Source organism: Solanum verrucosum, unplaced genomic scaffold (assembly GCF_900185275.1).
Source record: "Solanum verrucosum unplaced genomic scaffold, falcon-dt-bn FXZP01000150.1, whole genome shotgun sequence".
In the NCBI taxonomy this organism is placed as follows: Eukaryota; Viridiplantae; Streptophyta; class Magnoliopsida; order Solanales; family Solanaceae; genus Solanum; species Solanum verrucosum.
In genome coordinates, this window is record NW_026020371.1 from 1,908,869 (window position 1) to 1,929,432 (window position 20,564).

A 20,564-nucleotide genomic window follows, 5' to 3' on the forward strand; every position below is an offset into this window, starting at 1 on the left:
AGAAAGGCACATACAAAGTGAGCAAAGCGTACAGGAAAATGAACCACAACCAACAACCAAACAGTTGGCCATGGAAGAACATTTGGAAAACCAAAATACCATATAAAGTGGCATGCTTTGTGTGGCTTTTGGCAAAGGAGGCAGTGTTTACCCAAGAGAACCTAATGAAAAGAGGGATAATTTTAAGCCCCAGGTGCTTCTTGTGTGGGGAGCAGGCAGGAACTGTGAATCATCTATTCCTACATTGTAGAATCACAGGACAACTATGGAGATTTTGTTTTTGAACCTCAGAGGAATAGCATGGAGCATGCCTGGGAAAATTACCGAGGCCTTAACAAGCTGGGAACAAGCTGGGTTGTTGGCCAAGAATAGAGGCAGGTGGAGGAAAGTCCCAGCAAGCATTTGGTGGACAATATGGAAGGAGAGGAATTCTAGGTGTTTTGAGAGCATAGAGAACAATATGCAACAGATTAAGCTTAATTGCATCTTGCTACTGTGTTTTTGGTGTAATCAGTTACTTTTAAATGATCCTGTCTGTATCATTGATGTTTTAGACTCATTATAGACATAGGATCATAGAATCATAGATGTAGGTAGTACTTTGTAAATATGGGACTGCTACAACTCTTGTAAGATTCGGATTCTAACATATATAGAAAAAGTTACCAGTTTCAAAAAAAAACTGAAGGCACAACATTGTATCATCAACATTGTGCACTAGGCCTAACAATCTCTGTTGTTAAATAATGGTAGTTTAGCAATGTTGCTACCCATTATAAGTATCTCAATATACACACTTGATACAAACATACACATCAACTTGTATATGTGCATTTTTTCAAAATTACTTGATGTCTTGATCATAGCATAATAATGAAGAATAACCATAAATGATATCTCATGCGAATATTCAACAATTTTACATTATAGCAGAACTCATGTGTCAAAGTAATCTTTTTTTGCTAATTGACAGATCATTTATATTACTAGTCCCAATGCAATAAATAAATTTAATGCTGGAAAACAATTTTCGAATCATGTTATTGTTGAAAAAGGCAAGCTAAAGAAGAGCCTTCTCACATTACTAGCTTCCTTGCCCCAAACTCGTGTTCATAGGCTAACCATTTGCTTGTTCAACAATTTAGAATCAGTCAATATCAAGTTGAGTGTTATTTATTTGAAAAATATCATAACTATCTACGTAGGACAAGCTATAAGCAAATTCCCAATTGTTTTTTTTTTTTTTTTTTTTTTTGAAATAGGTAACTTTATATTCACACAAAAGAACTCATCAAGAAATTGATGAGGAGGGATTTACAAACCCCCAGGGGGTGCCATCATTCTCAAATCCAAAAACAAATTTTCAAAAATTTACAATTGGCCTATAAACTCCACTACACTATCTACTTCCCCACTAAATCTTGCTTACACCAAAAAAACAAAAGACTAAGGCATTTCATCTTGATCATCTGGGAGCTGCTTGACCTCCCCTCGAAGCACCTTCCATTTCTTTCTTTCCATAGTGTCCACCAAATGCAAGCAGGTACATTTTTCCACCAATCTTCCTTTGATCCTCTCTTCCCAATTCCTTGCCAGTGTGTTAGTACCTCAAAAGTGGTTCTGGGCATTGTCCAATTAACCCCGAGTCTACAAATGAACATGTTCCACAGATCTGTAGCCATCTTGCAATGCAAAAATAAATGGCCATTTACTTCAGCCTCTTGTTCACACATATAGCACCTTGAGCAGATCTGTATACCTCTTCTTTGTAGCACTTCGTGGGTTAGACAAGCTCTTCTAATTACCAACCAAGTGAAGCAAGCAACTTTTAGAGGGATCTTAATCTTCCATATTAATTTCCAGGGCCAAAATGTTGTCAAAGAGTGGTTGGTGTTTCTTTCCCAGTAACAAGACTTTACTGTAAAAACTCCCCTACTATGCAATTTCCAAACTGGTTTGTCGGACTCTGCATTGATGCCAAGGAACAGGTTCAAAGCCTGAAGTAAGTCTGCTACTCTTTCAACCTCCCAATCATTTAGAGCCCTTCTAAACATAAGGTTCCAGCCTTGAGGACTCCACATCTGCGCTATAGTGTCATTCTGTTGTAGGCTAATAATGTACAAGTCAGGAAAGAGTATCCTCATTTTCACATCGCTTAACCAGATCTCATTCCAGAAACTGATCTTCAGGCCATTCCCCACTCTGAAAGTCACCTGCGCATTGAAGTCAGTCCACATTCTCCTAATAGTTTTCCATACTGAGCACCCAAAAGTGCCATTCACCTCTTCAGTTATCCAATTACTCTGTAGGCCATATTTCTCAGCTATGAACCTCCTCCATAATGCTGTATCCTCGCAACAGAATCTCCACAACCATTTTTGCAGCAAACTAGTGTTCTGAATACTTAAGTTCTTAATGCCCAGACCTCCTTGTGCTTTGCTCATTATCACCTCTTCCCATTTAACCAGGTTGTATCCTTGTTTCTCTTTGTTCCCTTGCCAAAGGAACACCCTTCTCAACTTGTTGAGTTTCTTTCCAATACTTTTTGGTAGTGGAAAAAGACTTAGCATATATGTTGGGAGGGCATCCAGAACTGATTTTATGAGAGTCACTCTACCTCCCAGAGATAAATATTGACTCTTCCACCTTGTCAGCTTCCTTTCACTTCTCTCCAAGACTTCACTCCATACTTCCAATTCTTTGTTCTTGGCTCCCAAGGGCATCCCCAAGTATTTGGTGGGAAGAAAGGCCACTTGGCAGCCCAGGTTGTCGGCTAGGCCTCGCATATTATTGACTTGATTAACAGGGAACAGGCAACTCTTCTGCCAGTTCACATGTAGACCTGAAGTGGCTTCAAATATGGTTAGTATTGCCCTCAGATGCCTAATTTGTGACACTTCTGCACCACAGAACACAAGAGAGTCGTCTGCATACAGTAGATGTGTGATCTCCGTGTTATTAGCTCTGTTAGTATATGCACCAAAGCCTCTTATCCACCCCACTTCATTAGCCTTTCTAACCATGTAGTTGAGTCCCTCCATTGCTAGAAGGAATAAGAAAGGGGACATGGGATCTCCTTGTCTCAGTCCCCTTTGTGATTGAAAGAAACCTTCTGGACTCCCATTTATAATGATTGAAAACTTCACTGTTGACACACAAAACTTAATCCAATTCACCCATTTCCTCCCAAACCCCATGTCACTCAGAACTTTAAATAGGTAGTTCCAGTTCACATGGTCATATGCCTTCTCTATGTCCAGTTTGCATAGAATACCTGGCACCTTTTGCTTCACCCTGGAATCCACCAACTCATTAGCCAATAAAGAAGCATCCGTTATCTGTCTATCCTTCAAGAAGGCCATTTGATACTCGTTAATCAGTCTCCCCATAACTGTTTTCATTCTTTCAGTGATCAACTTAGCAATGATTTTGTACATTCCACCAATCAGACTTATTGGCCTAAAATCCTTGAGTTCCTCTGCTCCAAACTTCTTAGGGATTAATACCACAAAAAGTGGCATTCAAGGATCTTTCAAACACTTCATTCTGATGGAAGTTATGAATTGTTTGCATCACATCATCCTTTATGATCTCCCAGCACTCCTTGAAGAAACACATAGTGAAACCATCTGGGCCAGGGGCTTTATCCCCATCACACAATTTTAGAATGTGTACCACTTCCTCTTCTGAGAACGGTCTCTGCATCCACTCTTGCTCCTCTTGACTTATTCTGGGGCAGTTCATCATCGCAAAAGGTGGCCTCCAGCTTTCTGATTCAGTGTATAACACCTTATAGAAATCTATTATATGCTCTTTGATTTCTTTCGGGTCTTTACTCTCCTCCCCGCTAATAACCAGTCTATCAATGGTGTTGTATTTCCTATGTGCTGTTGCCACTCTTTGAAAGAACTTGGTATTGTTATCTCCTTGCTTTAGCCATAATACTCTGGATTTCTGTCTCCACCTGGACTCTTCATTCTTTGCTAACTCTTCTAGCTCAACTAGGATCGTTGCTCTAATAATCATCTCATCCTCTGTCAGCATTCTGTCATTCTGAATCAGATCTATCTCAGCTAGCTCATTTAGTAGCCTGTTTTTCTTGTTGATGAGTTCCCCAAATGTTACACCGCTCCATTCTTTGAGTTTCTGCTTTAGCATCTTTAATTTCATGCTAAGTTTGAAGTCTGGGCATCCTTCCACAACAAAACCATTCCACCAGTCCTGAATTAACTCTTTGAAACCCTCTACATTAGTCCACCAGTTTTCAAATTTGAAGTAAGGCTTCCTTTGTTCCCAGTCACCACATTGTAGCATAATGGGGCTGTGGTCAGATATAACTCTAGGCATAATTTGTTGTCTAATGTTTCTGAATTGTTCATCCCACTCAGTTGAGTAGAGAAACCTATCCAGCCTAGCAGCACTGTGCTGGTTAGGCCCTCTGAACCATGTGAAATTCCCACCCCTTAGACAAGGGTCATGTAACTCCATATCCTCTATCCACCTCGAGAAATCAGTCATTACATTGGTTATTCTCCTGCATCCTCTCCTTTCAGCCATTGTTCTAACAGTGTTGAAGTCCCCACAAGTGACCCACGGACCTCCACATAGCTCCCTAACTGCAGCAATTTCTTCCCAGCATTCTAATTTTTCAGTTCTAGTGTGTGGAGCATACACACCAGTGAGAAACCAGCAGAACCCGTCTTGGACAGCTTCGAATTTGTATGTAATTGAGAATTTTCCTTCCTCTACACTACTGCCCACCCAAATTCTTGAGTCCCACATAATCAGGACCCCCCCGCTGCTGCCATCGGCTTCGATATACCCACACCTCATCCATCTACTAGCCCACAATTGTTTGGCAATCCTGTCTACATCCTTGCTGATTTTTGTCTCCTGAAAGCAGTAAACATCAGCTCTCCATTTAAGTAGAGAGCTCTTAACCAGATTCCTTATTGAAATCTTGTTAATCCCCCTAACATTCCATGATAATATATTTACTTTCATTTGAGAAATAGTGGCTGGACTCTCCCTCTGTTTCTTACACCTTCGACTTCCTGATTCAAATCTGACTGCAACTTCTTCAGCTCATTCTTGCCAATTCCTCTCTGTCGAGAGGTTGTTGCTTCACTATTTTCCCCTTTCTTCTCCATCCCCCTCTTTCTTTCATCGAGCTTCATTAGTAATGCATGTGTTTCTCCCCTAAAACCTTCAAACGCCACTCCGTAAGTTCTGCTAAGTTCCAGAATATGTGAACTTATCCAATTGGGATGCTTCGACCTCAGCGTCTGTCTGGACTCCAGGACTTTGTATGGATAGCGGCTCAGCATCGTGGATTTGCTGGATTTCGACCTCTCCATTATTTTTTCTAGGAGTGTTCGAAGCTACTGGTTCAACATCATGGATTTGTTGGATTTGCATGTTTTGTTCTTCACAGCCAGCATCTGTCTCCCTCGAACAGTCCCCTTTCTCCTGCAATTGCATAACCCCGCTTTCGTCAATCATATTCTGCGAAGCCGTCTCTTGGTGAATATCTGATTTTTCCCCTTGTATCTCCATTGGAGTGAGTCCTTTCTCCGTAGAATTTTCAACTTGTGGAAGCTTCGATGAGGACTCCGAGTGGCTTAAAGCTTCTAGGAATTGAGATGCCAATATTTTAATTTCATTCAAGCCCTCATTAAAAGGCATGTGCCTGTCATGTGCCACTTCTTTATTTTTTCCTGAACTGTTTGGGCTAAATTGGCCCAGTTGGCCCATTTGGCCCAAAGTTGCAAGTAAGCTTTTGCTGCCAGAAACCCTAAATCCCAAGTCTGCATTTAAACTTTTATTGCTAGAAACCCTCAAGCCCAAGTCAACATTTGGGGTTCTAAAATTCTCCCCACGTGTCTCTGCCATTGCACGTGGCTGGACAGCTTTATCTGCTGCTCCTCTTAACACTTCAGAGTCCTCTACAAAAACCTTTGGTCCATAGATGGGAGACCGCTGGGTAAAACCCTTCTCACTGTTGTTTTCTCCGACGGTCACCCTCGCCGGTGCTTCCGTCCACACCTGCATCGTGTAGAGAAAAGCACCATCATCTATTGTCACTTCCTTTGGCACGTCAGACCCGTTTCCTTTGATTTTGATTCTCGCCCATTTAAGATGATTTCGCAGTTGGGTTTCTTCTTCTGTTTCTATCCACCCCCCACAAAAGTCCCCAATAGCTTTGAAGGTGTGGTGCTCCCAGAAGTGTAACGGCAGACCCACCACCCTGATCCAAATTGCATTGGTTCTATCTCCCCCTGCTGACGCACACACTGTTGGACTCCACCACTGCATTTTCACTGGCAAGTTTCTCCATACCCAATCCCCTTCGACTACTTGTTCCGCTGTTACCTTGGATGCAAATTCGAAAAGGAAAAAACTTTCCCCCATATCATAAATGTTCAGGCCATGGACTTTTTTCCATAAACTACTTGCCCATCCTCTCACCTCTGTCAAGGTAGGTGCCTCGCCTTTACTAGTCATAAATTCGCCCACCAAACTCTTCTTCAGTACCTCTCTTTGGATGTTTGCATCTCTATTAATGCAGATTCTGCCCCCCCTCTTTATTATCTTTTCTGGCATGTCCTTCCTCCCCTTATTAGTCCATTTGCTGCTCTTTAGCATATCCACATAGGGAATATTGCTATCAACCAATCTATGTGTCTCTAGATTCCCCACACGCTTGTAACTATGGATGAATCTTCCAATCTTCTCTGCAATACCTGACCATCCTGAGTTAAAAGATAATTCAGGGACTATAATGACTGCCCTTCTTTTACCTCTAACATTTATCAGGCTGATGTATCTTCCGTATTTGTTAAAATTCCTTGCGCAGTAGATCTCTGTGAAATCATCTTTTTTCTTCCACCTTCTGACTGTGTTCCCCTTAGCCTTGGATGCTTCTCGCATAATCGAAGTTATCCATTCCATGGCCTTGCCAGTGAAAGATATCCTCGTTATTGACTTTCTACTCCTTTCTGTCCAGTCATACCATTCCCCTGCTGTGCCTGATGTTCTTGTGATGTCATATGATTTGAACCCTACGGCAAAATAGATCGTGTCTTCCATAATGGAAAAAGAAACGAGCCCAGTGGCAAGAAAGAAAAAAGATGAAAGGAAGAAAAAGAGGAAGAAAAGAAAAAGATGCCCGGTGATCGGAAGGATCACCGGAGGAAGATAGTGAAAACTAGGCTATATCATGTCCTCGGGAGTTGTGCCTGGGAGCTTTTTAAAAATCTTTACCAAACATATTTTCAATTCCCAATTGTTTTACCTTGTATTCAATTAGGGCTAACTACCAAGGAGATTCAATCCGTATTAGTCCACAATTTGCTATTCTCGCGTATCCTTACCTCATTCAAGTATGAAGAATTTCCTAATTTCATCACCTTGAATTGTCAATGATTCAAATTTCTAACTCTTTATCATTGATTCAACTTATAATTTAGTTTACTTATATCGATTGAAAGATGAAACCACTAGTTTTGGATTATAGTTTACCTCTTGATGCCCATTAACCCAAAAACCATGTCCATAAATAACTTGCTTTTTTCTAATAGATGAACATTACCAATTGAGCTTCTCCTCAAATGTTGAAATTCAAGGAAGATATAGTTTCCAATGGTGGAATCCCCTTTCTAAATCCTTAAGTGCCTTTTGTCAACACGATGGTTGGAATTATTAACAACGTGCATGGGACTAACTAGTGTTCTTTCTCTATCTCTCTCTTTTGGTAATCGAGAAATCACCTAGCGCCAATGACACATGGTCTGAAACTCGGGGGAAGATGGGCCTCCACCCTTCACCTCATAAATACCAGGCTTTTGCTTGTGGTAAGACACGAGCCCTTGGCTTGTGCCTATCTACACATCATGTGCTGTGCTCTTACCACTTAACCAGTGCCTTGGGGGCTAGTGTTTTCTCTATTAAAATAAGGATAGAAGAATGAGAAGATAAAAGTTCTGAAGAGTAGCTAGCGTTGTGTACCCGTCATAATTGGATAAAGAAAAAAGGTTGAATGCTAACCTGGACTTTGTGTTACTCATTTGAGTTTGTATAGGAAATGTATGTAAGTGGGTGTGCTATCCAAAATTGCATTGTTCTGATTATATATGACTACGGTACTAAAAACTATCAAGGTCTTCTTTTTCACTGTGTACCTTAAGTCTTCTTCTTCAGGCAGTAATGTTGGTGAAGGTAACAACGATTATGCAAAATCTTCTATCAAGTCAGAAAAGTAGTTGATTGCACAAGCTTGGCTGTTTAATTTTCTTTGACCCCTTCATAGTTATTGGATTTTCCTATTTTATATTCTACTTCATTTGGTACTCTGTTCTGTCAACCAGGAGGAGATACAGGAAGATACAACAGATGACACTAATGGTTATTTATCTCAAGATTTTGGCTTAGACACGAAAGAGTATCCCACCGTTGATGATGGGGATGCGCCAAAAAGCAATGAAGTTACATCAATTATTGATGCCACAGTTTCTAAACATGAAATTGATGCTGAGGCCAAAGGATTGAAACGTTTACACAACTCCGAAGAAATGGAGCCTCAAAGTAAAAAGGCTCGGATCATTACACCAGATAGTGATGAGGAAGATCTTCCTGGGAAAATGTTGTCTCCTACATGTAGTTTGAGCGAGACAGAAGATCAATCAAATCTACAAAGGGATGGAGATAATGTGCTTCCAGTTAGTTCCCTTCCTGTATGCAATGAGAAGCAAAATTTTCGCTGCACTGCTTGTGATAAAGTGGCTATTGAAGTCCATGCACATCCTCTTTTGAGAGTTGTACTTTGCCTGGACTGCAAATCTTCAATGAAAACAAAGATGCAGGTAAGTTGTAACCATCCTTGCTTAATTACAATAAAGATAGTTTCAAATTTATGCAATCTATGTTATAGTAAAGCTATTTTTTCAAAATGCTATTAACACATAGATTGCATAGTTTTTTTTATGCAATCTATGTGTTAATAGCATTTTTGAATATTTTTTAGCTGCGTTTCTGTTTAGACGCATTAAGAGATTGCTATAGTGTTGGATATTTGCAATCAGGGATATGCATGTCATTACCTGTTATTTTTTACTAATGTTCGTTGACTTTAAATTCAGTTTCTGTTTAGACGCATTAAGAGATTGCTATAGTGTTGGATATTTGCAATCAGGGATATGCATGTCATTACCTGTTATTTTTTACTAATGTTCGTTGACTTTAAATTCAGTCAATAACAAGATGTAATGATTCACAGTGGTCTGTTTCTCTCACTCTACATCTTGTTAACATTGTACAGGATGTTGATTGCTCAGAGTGCTACTGCAGATGGTGTGGGCGTTGCAGTGATCTGTTAAGCTGTAAATCATGCAAAAGGTTATTTTGTAGTGTGTGTATAAGGAGGAACCTTGGTGAAGAAATTTTATCAGGAATTAAAACATCTGGTTGGCAATGCTGCTGTTGCTCCCCAAGTATCCTGCATCCGTTGGTTTCAGTGTTGGAGAAGATCATGGAGTCTCAAGGTTTGGTAGATTCAAATACAGACACGGATTCAGATAACTCAGATGCTTCAGATGCTGATATCAACGGGCATAAAAGGTACACCATGTACTTAATAATCATAAATGTGTATCCCTACATCATTAAGTTGCATATTTTTAGAATTTGCCCTAATTTTGTCTATTTTTGCATGATTAAGGCAATCAATTAAGCTCATACAACATGTGTTCCTGAGCGAGCTACTCTTAGTTTCATGAACTCTTAACATGTATCATAATAATAATACAAAAGAAGTTTGCATTCTCTAGATAAATAGATTTTATTTTAAGCAGTTCCACCCATGTTTTGGAAAATGCTGTGTCTCGTTCTAATTGAGAAGTGTTGTGGTGAGGGAGTATTAATGCTTGATGTGTTTACTGTTATCGTATTCTCTCTTTCCGTGGTTGTTGATGACACCAATGAGAGTTTTTCTGGAGCATTTTGTTGCACAGTTAGTTTGAAAAAAAAAAGGTATTTTCTGCCTCATATATGGAGGTCCAATTCTGTTGCACCCAAATAGACTTAATGGTTTTATATTTGATTTATGCTCTATAATGGTTGATGAGCCTCCTTATTTTCCAGCGCGTTTACCATTTTCATCTCTGTATTACAAAATAGACTGAAAATAATGGAAGGACTATGTTTCTTAATATAATAAAATAATGGAAGGACTATGTTTTCTTGAAGCAGCACCAAGAGAAGGCCTAAAAAGAAAATTAGAAGAATCCTGGATGATACTGAGTTAGGGGAGGAGACAAAAAGGAAGATTGCAATTGAAAAGGTAAAATTCCTAGCAATCACATATTTTCCTGTCAATGCTTGCTTCTCAAGGCATTTATTAATGCCTGTATACTTGCAGGAACGCCAAGAACGCCTCAAATCTCTGGGAGCAAAATTTTCAAGCAAGACTATGTTCATGGATTCTGGGGGTTGTAGCAAAAGCTCGTATGAAACTGGTAGCTTGGAAATGCTTGGTGATATTGAAACTGGTTACATAGTTAATGTGGTGAGGGAGGAGGGGGAAGAGGCTGTCAGGATTCCACGCAGCATCTCAGCAAAACTAAAATCTCACCAGGTCTCCTTCTATGCAGTTGTTGATCTCGTGTTTATTATTTTCTTGCCCTCTCAAGTAGTATACTGATTTCACATCATGACAATTTTGATATTTTGAACTTGTGAGTAGTACTTTAATATGTTGCAAGAATGAGAAAGTTGACCCTGTTTTTCCCTTTTTCCTTCATCACTAAGATCTTCTCTATCTCATGTCTATTTTTTGTCATTTCTTTACATAAAGAAGACAACATTTCACTTTTGGTATCTACCTAGCTTATACATCTAAAGGTTGTCTGGCCTTTCGACATGTCACCCTAAGGGCACTTAAATATTCTGAGATTTGTTAAAGTCATCTTCCTCTTTTATGATTCTAGGCCCTGAAAAGAAAATGCTTCTTAGGATGTGTACTCGAGGAACAAGTGTTGTTTGTTTTGTTAAACTGAATTGCTTTGTTATTTTATTGAACAAATTTCTGTTTGCATAACCTTCTATTCATAATTTCTGAGCGGCACAGTGAACCTCTGGTTCCTTGGTTTCTTTGTCTCCACCAAGGAACCCTCAATAATTACTCTGAAGCAATACAATACACTCTTACGAAAAACTTATCAACAATTTCATACAAATTGCCCTCCTGGTAATGCCAGAAACACCATTCCAATTGCAAATCCCCGGCCAACCCGATGTTACATGAGCTCCTCATTTGTCTTGAACTACTCGTACTGAGCAAGCATATCATTTCAAACTATAGTAACTAACTTATAAAATATTCAAGGTACATAGTTGGTACCTTGTTTTTTTAAACCGTACTGGATAGTTGCTTACATGTAGCTGCAGGTTGACCTGTGCCAAAATTCATGTAATCTAGGACACCCAATTTATACTGTGTAGAAAACAAAGATGAAACTCCTTGGTCTTCTGTTCTTTATTTGCTAAATGCTACATTATTCAGACCCTTCACTTTGATGAGGAGCACTCCTGACATGACCCTAATCCAGTGGGATCTTTGTCAGATCCTAGAACTAGTACAAATTTTGTGTTAGATTCAGTCGAGGTCTCGGTGAGTTTGATCCCTTAGTTGTTCTTTTCACGGGCAAAGAAATTGAAAAAACCTAAGATAGAATAGTTGGTAAAAAAGTGTTATACCTATTTGCCTATCTTGTCTACACCTAATTAATCTCTGGCAAATCGTTCTTACTTTTGGCATAAAAGACTTTTACTTCAATGATAGCCCAAGGTTGGAATCTGAAAAGATCCATGGCAAAGATAATCAACTAAATCATCTTATGGTGTAGTAGGAGGGAGGGGGAGGGGATGGGGGTGGGGGTGGGAGTGGGGGAGAAGATAGAGAAACTACTTTGAATGTGAAAATCTCAAAACCAAAGGAACTGAAAGATTTTGCTATTTTGGGACGGTGGAGTGTTGGGGTATGCTGCATGGTGGCTGGAAATTTTTCTATATTACTGTCATGTTTTTGTTTAACTGGCTTTTTACCAAGAAAAGAGAGTTTTTCTTGGTTTTTCCAGCTAATTAGAAAAGTAACATGTCTCCATTACTATAGTAATACTAGTTATACCCAAGTAAAACTCAAATAATTTCATACATTTGTTTAGGCAAATCTTTTGTACCCATATGCAGTACTTTCTATGTACTCGTAAAATTTTTAAACCAAATTTGACATCCCACAAGGATCATAATTTGACATTTTTCATAAAAAAGAAAAGGAAAATTTGGCACCAGCACCCAGGTCCATTTAACGTAGGATAAAAGTAAAGATATATAAAACATTGGAAAAGAAGTTGGCATATGATGTACATCTTTTCTGATTCACTCATTTTCTCGTTTTTTCGCTTCTTCGGTATGCTGATCCAGCAGATATCAATCAATCAACTAGCTGCAAGTTTCTACATGGAATCAGAAAAGTTTTTGCATACATTGTTTCTGTTTTCTATAAGTTCAGTCCCACTCTGTCATCACTTCTATATTTACTCAACATCTGCCAACCTCTGGTGTATGTTGTTTTAATCATAGAACTAGGAGAACCTGTTTACTGTGTGTTGAGTGCTGACTGCTAGATTATACATTGATGCCTATAGATGGATAGCATGGTGGATGTTGACTTTGAGTTAAAATCTTACATATTCAGTTAGTAGATTTGCCTTGATTCATTGTATGAATCAATAGAAATATGGACTAAGATCTCATCTTACTTTCCTAATTTAATGTAAGTAGAGTCTTGTTGATTGCATTATGTAGCCGTACCCAAAATTCAGTATTGGTCTGTTGTCATCCGAACTCATTATTTGGTTCTTGGTTCTGTATCTAGTGTTATGTGTACTATAGAAATTTCTGATAGTGTAAGTATTGGTGACTCTCTTTGTCATTGTAGGTTTCTGGGATTCGATTTATGTGGGAAAATATTATTCAATCCATCAGGAAAGTCAAGGCTGGGGATAAAGGTCTTGGTTGCATCCTAGCTCATACTATGGGTCTAGGTAAAACGTTTCAGGTATTATTTGGCTGAATTACATTATAACATTGCTGTGCAGTATTTTCGTTTTTTTTTCCTGATTCTGACTAACTTATCATTTTGTTTCCTATGAGTACTAAACTTTTAGAAGTTCTCATTTTCTGTGTGATTGTATATGACTCTTTAACATTTCCTAATTCCACATAGTTTGGGAAAGGGTTAAAATGCCCTTCTTTTGGTTAACTTTATGGACCATTGGTCTTTTATTAGTCAAAAGGGTTAAAATGCCCTTAACGTATTGAAAATGGTTTTAAAATGCTCCTTCTACCTATTGTATCAAAATTGCCCTTTACGTCTTCTTTAGATTTACAAATGCCCTCTTTTAACAGAATTATGACATGGCACTAGTGGGTGTTTTAATTAACCAAGTGACATTAGGTTATTGGTCCACATGGAATTTTAACCCCACCCACAGAACCCGATCCATCCATAATGAACCCAATAAGCAAATCCCAAAATACCCTAACCCTTCAATCCTTTCAATTTACACTCCATTTTTATTATATTCCTGATATTTCTGAATGCTAAAAAAGGTTCCTCTGGGTTTTGACCTTAGAGTATGATGATGGAGTAGACATAAATATGGCTTAATATCGAATAAGCTAAGATGTGTTTTAAGCCTTGAAAATAACTTTAATCAGAGGAAGACTGAAACTTCAATTTTTATGCTTGGCATTTTAAGGTTAATTTACTAGAAGTATATTGGTTATAATTTATGAAGAACTTATATGGGTCTCATCAGAGATCAAATAATTTCAATTATGGACAATTGAGGAGAGAGACTTTTATTAGTAGCATCAGTATGGGCTCATAAGGTTTATGTCTGTCAAATTCAGATATGTGGATTCATTCTCTGTTTATACCATTGCCTCTGTTTTTAACATTGATCCATTGGTTCAACGCATTTGGCCGAATACACGTTGAATTTCACTTAAATGATTTTGTCAGTTATGTTTTAGATTCTAATTAAAGGACCTATTCGAAGGTTTGTTGATTGATATTTCAGTATTAGGAACAAGTTGAAAATGGAGGTGTAAAATGAAAAGGAATTGACAGGTTATATTACTTTGGGGTTTGCTTTTTGGGTTCATTATGGACGGGTCGGGTTCTGTGGGTGGGCTTAAAAGTTCACGTGGACCAATAATTTAATACCACTTGTTTAATTAGAAGCTCCACTAATGCCATGTCATGATTTTGTTCAAAGAGGGCATTTTAAACCTAAAGAATACATTACGGGCAATGCTGACCAATAGGTGGAACTGGGGCATTTTCAAACCATTTTCAATACGTTAAGGGCATTTTAAATCCTTTTCCACACATAGTTTTTATTCGGAAAGGGGGAGAGACACTGAGAAAATGCTGTTACTATGAACTATATCTTGTATTCATTTTTACTTGTTTTATGCTGGCTTGCAAGTTTGGCAGATATTGGGGACAGTAAAGGTTTTCAAACAGTATTCAATCAAGTAAAACTTCAATCAAATCAACTTTCACTTGAAATATTGAAAATTAGGGGCTGTATTCTCTGCAGACTTGACTTTTAAACCAACGTTTGTTTAAGAAACTGGCAGAGTTTATTGTTCTATTGACCTTGGGTGGTTAATCAATCATGTTAATTGTTTCTACAGGTGATTTCTTTCTTGTATGCTGCTATGAGAAGTGTGGATTTAGGATTGAAAACTGCTCTCATAGTCACGCCTGTAAGTGTTCTGCATAACTGGCGGCAGGAATTTATAAAATGGGAACCATCAGAAATGAAACCTCTCCGTGTCTTTATGCTTGAAGATGTTCCAAGGTTCCTCATCTTTTTAATTCTTATGAAGCTCGTATTGGTTGCTTTGTTTTTAATTCGAGTCATATGATTGTTCAGGCTTGTTGAATCCTCAGTGGTAATATCTTCGAATTACACTTAGCAGCAGCTTACTGTATGTTCTTTTAGGTTTCTATCAAAGAGCTCATGAATGGTGTGCATGTTGTTGGTCAATTTGTCTTGTCAGTTCTAGTTGTTTCTCTCTTCTTGTTGGCTACTTCTTCGTGAAGATGTCTAGAGGTGTTCCAGTAGTAGCTATGCTAGTTTGCTCTTTTTTTTTGATGAAGTAAAGGATTTCATTAAAGAGCATTAGGGTGATGAAAGAAAGAGAGTTAGTTCCCTTACAAGAGTACTAAGCTAGAATCAAAGAGCTAACAAAATCCAAAAAACTGCAACACTATTAACAGGAGACTAAAATTTCCAACTAAACAGATTGACTAGGAATCTAGCTTTTAGAGTTCGGCTTGGAGTTGAGATCCCATCAAAGGATCTGCAATTTCTTTCATTCCAGACGCACCAAAAAATTACTGCTGGAATCAGTCTCCAGATCTTCTTGATCGTTTTTTCAACTTTCCACAAAATCCAACTAGAGTAGGCTTCCTTGATGTTCCTAGGTAAGTCCCAATGTTGACCAAACATATTGGGGAAGCAGTTCCAGATGTGTGCTACAAAAGGGCAATGCAAAAGAAGGTGGTTGACATTATCAGATGACTATCGCACAAAAGGCATCTACTGACCAGAACCTTTTTCTTTTTACAAAGGTTATCATGAGTAAGCACAGCATCATTGAGAGCAAGCCATGTGAAGTGTGTTACTTTAGGGGGAGTCCTAATTTTCCAAACATGCTTCCATGGCCAGTTGTCCAGCAACTCATTCTGAGAGCTCATGAGGCAGTAGTTGTCTTTGACCATGTATTTCTCCTCCTTAGAACATTCTGTGTCTGTATGTAGCCCTTTACTTCTGTATTCTGCTAGGGTGGGTAGGAGTGTGAGGAGATCATTAATTTCCCAGTCTTGAAGGTTTCTTCTGACTAGAGGGAAATATTTTTGTCTCTGTATTGGCTCACAAAGGAGTCTTGGTTGCTGGCAATTTGGTAGAGTCGAGGTAAGAGACTTGCAGAGTAGTGTTGTCCAACCATCTATCTTTCCAAAATTTAGTTTAGTTTTTTTAAAGGTAAAAATTGAATTAAAAGAAAAAACTTAACACCAGTAAAGATGCTAAGTTATGAACTTAATAAATCCCAAAAGAGTATAAACACCCCTGTCCAATAACCTATAATCTTACACATCGCCTAATAGATCTACCACGTCTCCTATTTCTTCCCACATATTCTTTCTGTTAGAATATGAATATGTTTATACAATCCTACTAGAATAGGAATAAGTTTATACAATCCTAGTAGAATAGGAATAGGTTTATACAATCCTATTTAGAATAGAAATAGGAATAGAAATAGGAATAGTAAATAGTATCCTACTTGGTAAAGGATTGTATTGTAGTGTCTATAAATAGGGTCTCAATGTAATAATGTAGACATGGCAATAATTCAATAATATTCTTCTCTAATATTTCTCACACTTTCTACACCAAAAAAAGAACAAATTAAGACAATTTATGCTTGTACCTTCAAAAAATCTTGAATTCCTCTCTTTCGATACTGTCAACCAAATAGAAGCAGGTAGGACCTGCCACCGGTTCTCATCACCTCCCTGTCTCCCAATACTTTTCCAGCTGCTTAGCATCATCAAGGTAGAACTTGGCATTGCCCATTTAATGCCCAAAATACAAAGGAACATGTGCAACAGATTTGTAGTTGTCTTTTTTCTTGAAATCAGTAACTTTGTATCATTTCAAGGATCAAAACAGTACTTGGGTAGTACTGAAACCATATTTACAATAGAGCTCTAGTGTCTTTCCTTTCTAGCTATAGAGAATCTAGAACATCTATGATAGACACAGTATCATTAGAATAAATTTGATTACACCAAAAACATAGCTGTAAGATGAAGTTCAACTTGATCTTCTGCACATCATTCTCTAAGCTCTCAAAACATCTGGAATTCCTCTCCTTCCAGATTGTCCACCAGATACAAGCTGGGACAATTCTCCATCTACTCCTATCTTTGCATGTGAACATATTCCCTCCCAGCTGCTAAGAGCCTCTGTTATCTTGCCTGGCATTGTCCATGCTATACCCTTAAGGTTTATGATGATTCTCCACAAATGAGCTGTGAATGGACAATGCAGAAATAGATGGTTGACTGTCTCAGCTGTTTCTTTACACAGGAAGCATCTTGAGCACAGTGTCATACCTCTGCTCATCAAGTTGTCCACTGTTAAAGTGGCCTCCTTTGCTAGTAACCATACAAAAATTGATACCTTGTGGGGAGCTTTTATCCTCCAAATCTGCTTCCATGGCCAGTTTGCTATCCGTTGGTTGGATTGGTTCATAATTTTATATGCAGCATTGACCTTAAAAATGCCTTTGGAGTTGCCCTGCCACCATAAATGATCTTCACCAGCTTGAACCCCAGGAAATTGATCAAGTTTGCTGAGGAAATCAGCCACTCTTTGAACCTCCCAATCATTGCAATGTCTTCTAAAATTCAAGCTCCACCCGTCAGATGTCCACATTTCAGCTATAGTATACTGTTGGTGAAGTACTAGGTTGAAGATATCTGGAAAGACCAGTTCCATGATACCAACCTCATGCCAATTATCCTTCCAAAATCTGGTTTTGTTTCCGTTTGCCACATTGATTCTTGATTGAGTTTTCAACTCACTCCTGAGGGATCTGATAGACCTCCATAGGCTGACCCCATATGGAGTATTGACTTCCTTGGTCATCCAGCTATCCTCTTGTTCATATTTGGCTTTAATCACTCTTCCCCATAATAAGTGGTTTTCTTTGGTGAACTTCCACAACCACTTCATCATTAGAGCTGTACTTTGGATTTTCAGGTTCTTGATACCCAAACCACCCCATTTTTTGTCACAAATGACTGAGCTCCACTTGACCAAATGGTAGCCTTTCTTCTCTTTGTCACCATGCCACAAGAAGTTCCTCCTAATTCTATCCAATCTCTTGATGACCCCTGCTGGAATGGGAAACAAGGACATCATGTATGTTGGAAGAGCATCAAGTACTGAGTTGATCAAAGTCAGTCTACCTCCTCTTGACAAGTATTGGGTCTTCCATCTTGCTAATTTCTTTTCACATTTCTCAATAACAGTATCCCAAATCTAAATGGACTTTGAATTGGCCCCCAAAGGCATTCCCAGATAAAGGGTTGGCAAAAACCCTACCTCTCCTCCTAGAATAGATGCCATCAGAATCATGTGGGGCACATCATTAATGGGATAAAGAAAGCTCTTACCCCAATTTATGTGAAGGCCTGAGATGCCTTCGAAGAGCACTAGGATTATTCTGAGATGTCTCAATTGGTTTCTATCAGCATCACAAAATATGAGGGTATCATCAGCGTATTGCAAATGAGTCACCTCTAGGCTATCACTCCCAGCCCTAGCTACCTCAAAACCCTTTATCCATCCATACAAATTAGCTGTTTTGAACATACTATTCAGTCCTTCCATGGCAATGATAAACAAGAAGGGAGACAGAGGATCTCCTTGCCTGAGACCCCTTTGAGCCTTAAAGAAGCCAGCAGGTGATCCGTTAATCAACACAGAATAACTAACAGTGGATATACAAAATTTAATCCAATGTATCCATTTCTTCCCAAAGCCCAACTTCTTCAGCATGCGTAGCAAGTACTCCCAGTTTACATGATCATATGCTTTTTCAATATCTAGTTTGCATAGGATACCAGGCTTCGTTTGCTGCACTCTTGAGTCTATTGCTTCATTTGCCACTAAAACTGCATCCATGATTTGTCTGCCTTTGATGAAAGCCATTTGCTGAACATCCACCAGATTGGAGATCACTCCTTTCAGCCTCTCTGTCAATACTTTGGAGAATAATTTGTAGATGCTTCCTATCAAGCTAATAGGCCTATAATCTCTTAATTCTTTAGCACCTTTCTTCTTAGGGATAAGAGTTATGAATGTTGCATTGAAGCTTCTTTCAAAAACTTCTTGCTCATGGAAGTTATGAAAGGCATTCATAAAGTCCTGTTTCACAATCTCCCAGCACTTAATGAAGAAACCATCTGAAAGCTCATGCGCACAGTTTCAGACACCTTAAGACTTCCTCCTCAGTGAAGTTTTCCTGCAATCTCACCTTGTTTTCCACTGAAAGAGTTGCACAATTATTGAGCATGTTGATGGGTCTCCAGTGAGTGGTCTCTGTATACAACTTTTGATAGAAGTCGATAATGGCACTTTCTATTCTTGTAGACTCCTCGGTTAATTCACCTTGCACCATTAGCTGGTCTATGTAGTTGAACCTTTTATGAGCGTTTGCCACTTTATGAAAGAACTTGGTGTTCCTATCGCCTTCCTTTAACCATAAGGCCCTTGACTTCTGCCTCCACGCAACTTCTTCATTTTTAATCAGACCCTCCAATTCTAAGGTTAAATCTGCTTTCTTGGCTGATTCTTGTTCTTTCAAAGGTCTATATTCCAGTATCATATCCATTTCAGCCAATTGTTCTAAAGTTTGTTTTCTTTGGATCACTAGGTTGCCAGCCTCACTCCTGCTCCAGTCCTTCAGTTTATGTTTGAGTGCCTTCAATTTACATGATAGCACAAAGTCAGGCCTGCCTTTAAAACTGAAGGAATTCCACCACTCTTTGATCCTGTCATTGAAGCCTGCAGTCCCAAGCCACCAGTTTTCAAATTTAAAATAATTCTTCTTTTTTATCCAGGAACCACCCTGTAAAGCCAAAGGAATGTGATCAGAGGCCAACCTTTGCAAAGGGGACTACTGGAAGCTGTGTCGTGATTGTCCCCCTTGAACCAAGTATAATTGCCATCTTGCAGCTGAAGGTCAATTAAGTTCATATCTTCAATGAAATCTGAGAACTCTATCATCCCTCTTGATCTCCTGTTGCAATTTCTCTTCTCCGAGACATATCTTGTAGTGTTGAAATCACCACAAATAGCCCAAGGACCTTCCATTAAACCCCTGACATCTGCAATTTCTTCCCATACCTTTCTTCTTTCAATATAACAGTTTAGAGCATAGACTCCAGTTAAATGGCAAGAGAAGCTCTGAAATTGTGCCTCAAATTTTACATGTTAATGTATGGGCCCCAATTTCCAAAACTTCCCCCTTCCAGGCTCTGCAATCCCACATCATCATGATACCTCCTCTAGTGCCACTTGCTTCAAGGTAGGCAAATTTGATCCATCTTCCCCCCCATATTTGTTTAACTAAGTTTGTAATTTCCCCCTCCAGTTTAGTCTCCTGGAAGCATACTATGTCTGCTTTCCAGTCAACTACCAATGTCTGCACCAATCTTCTTTTTTCCCTATCATTCAGCCCCCTGACATTCCACGAGACTAGTTTGAATTGCATGGGTCACTATTTAGCAACTTTCTCCCCTTGTTTCTGCATCCACTATCTTTGAATTTAACATCACAGGTGACAAGACTTTTAAGTTCTTGCACCCCTTTGCATCTACTCCTTTTACTAATGCCAACAGATTCCATCCTTCT

The 20,564-nt window shown here is 38.8% G+C and overlaps 1 protein-coding gene across 1 annotated transcript in view; it reads left to right on the forward strand.

The window, feature by feature from the left end:
* The window catches only part of LOC125838326 (protein CHROMATIN REMODELING 20), a 68,649-nt gene that overhangs the window by 20,304 nt on the left and 27,781 nt on the right, over nucleotides 1–20,564 (forward strand). The window contains exons 9-14 of the mRNA XM_049517387.1: nucleotides 8,367–8,861; nucleotides 9,317–9,615; nucleotides 10,246–10,336; nucleotides 10,415–10,630; nucleotides 12,995–13,114; nucleotides 14,764–14,930. Coding sequence (XP_049373344.1) covers nucleotides 8,367–8,861; nucleotides 9,317–9,615; nucleotides 10,246–10,336; nucleotides 10,415–10,630; nucleotides 12,995–13,114; nucleotides 14,764–14,930 — 1,388 coding nt within the window. The remainder of the gene's footprint in view (nucleotides 1–8,366; nucleotides 8,862–9,316; nucleotides 9,616–10,245; nucleotides 10,337–10,414; nucleotides 10,631–12,994; nucleotides 13,115–14,763; nucleotides 14,931–20,564) is intronic.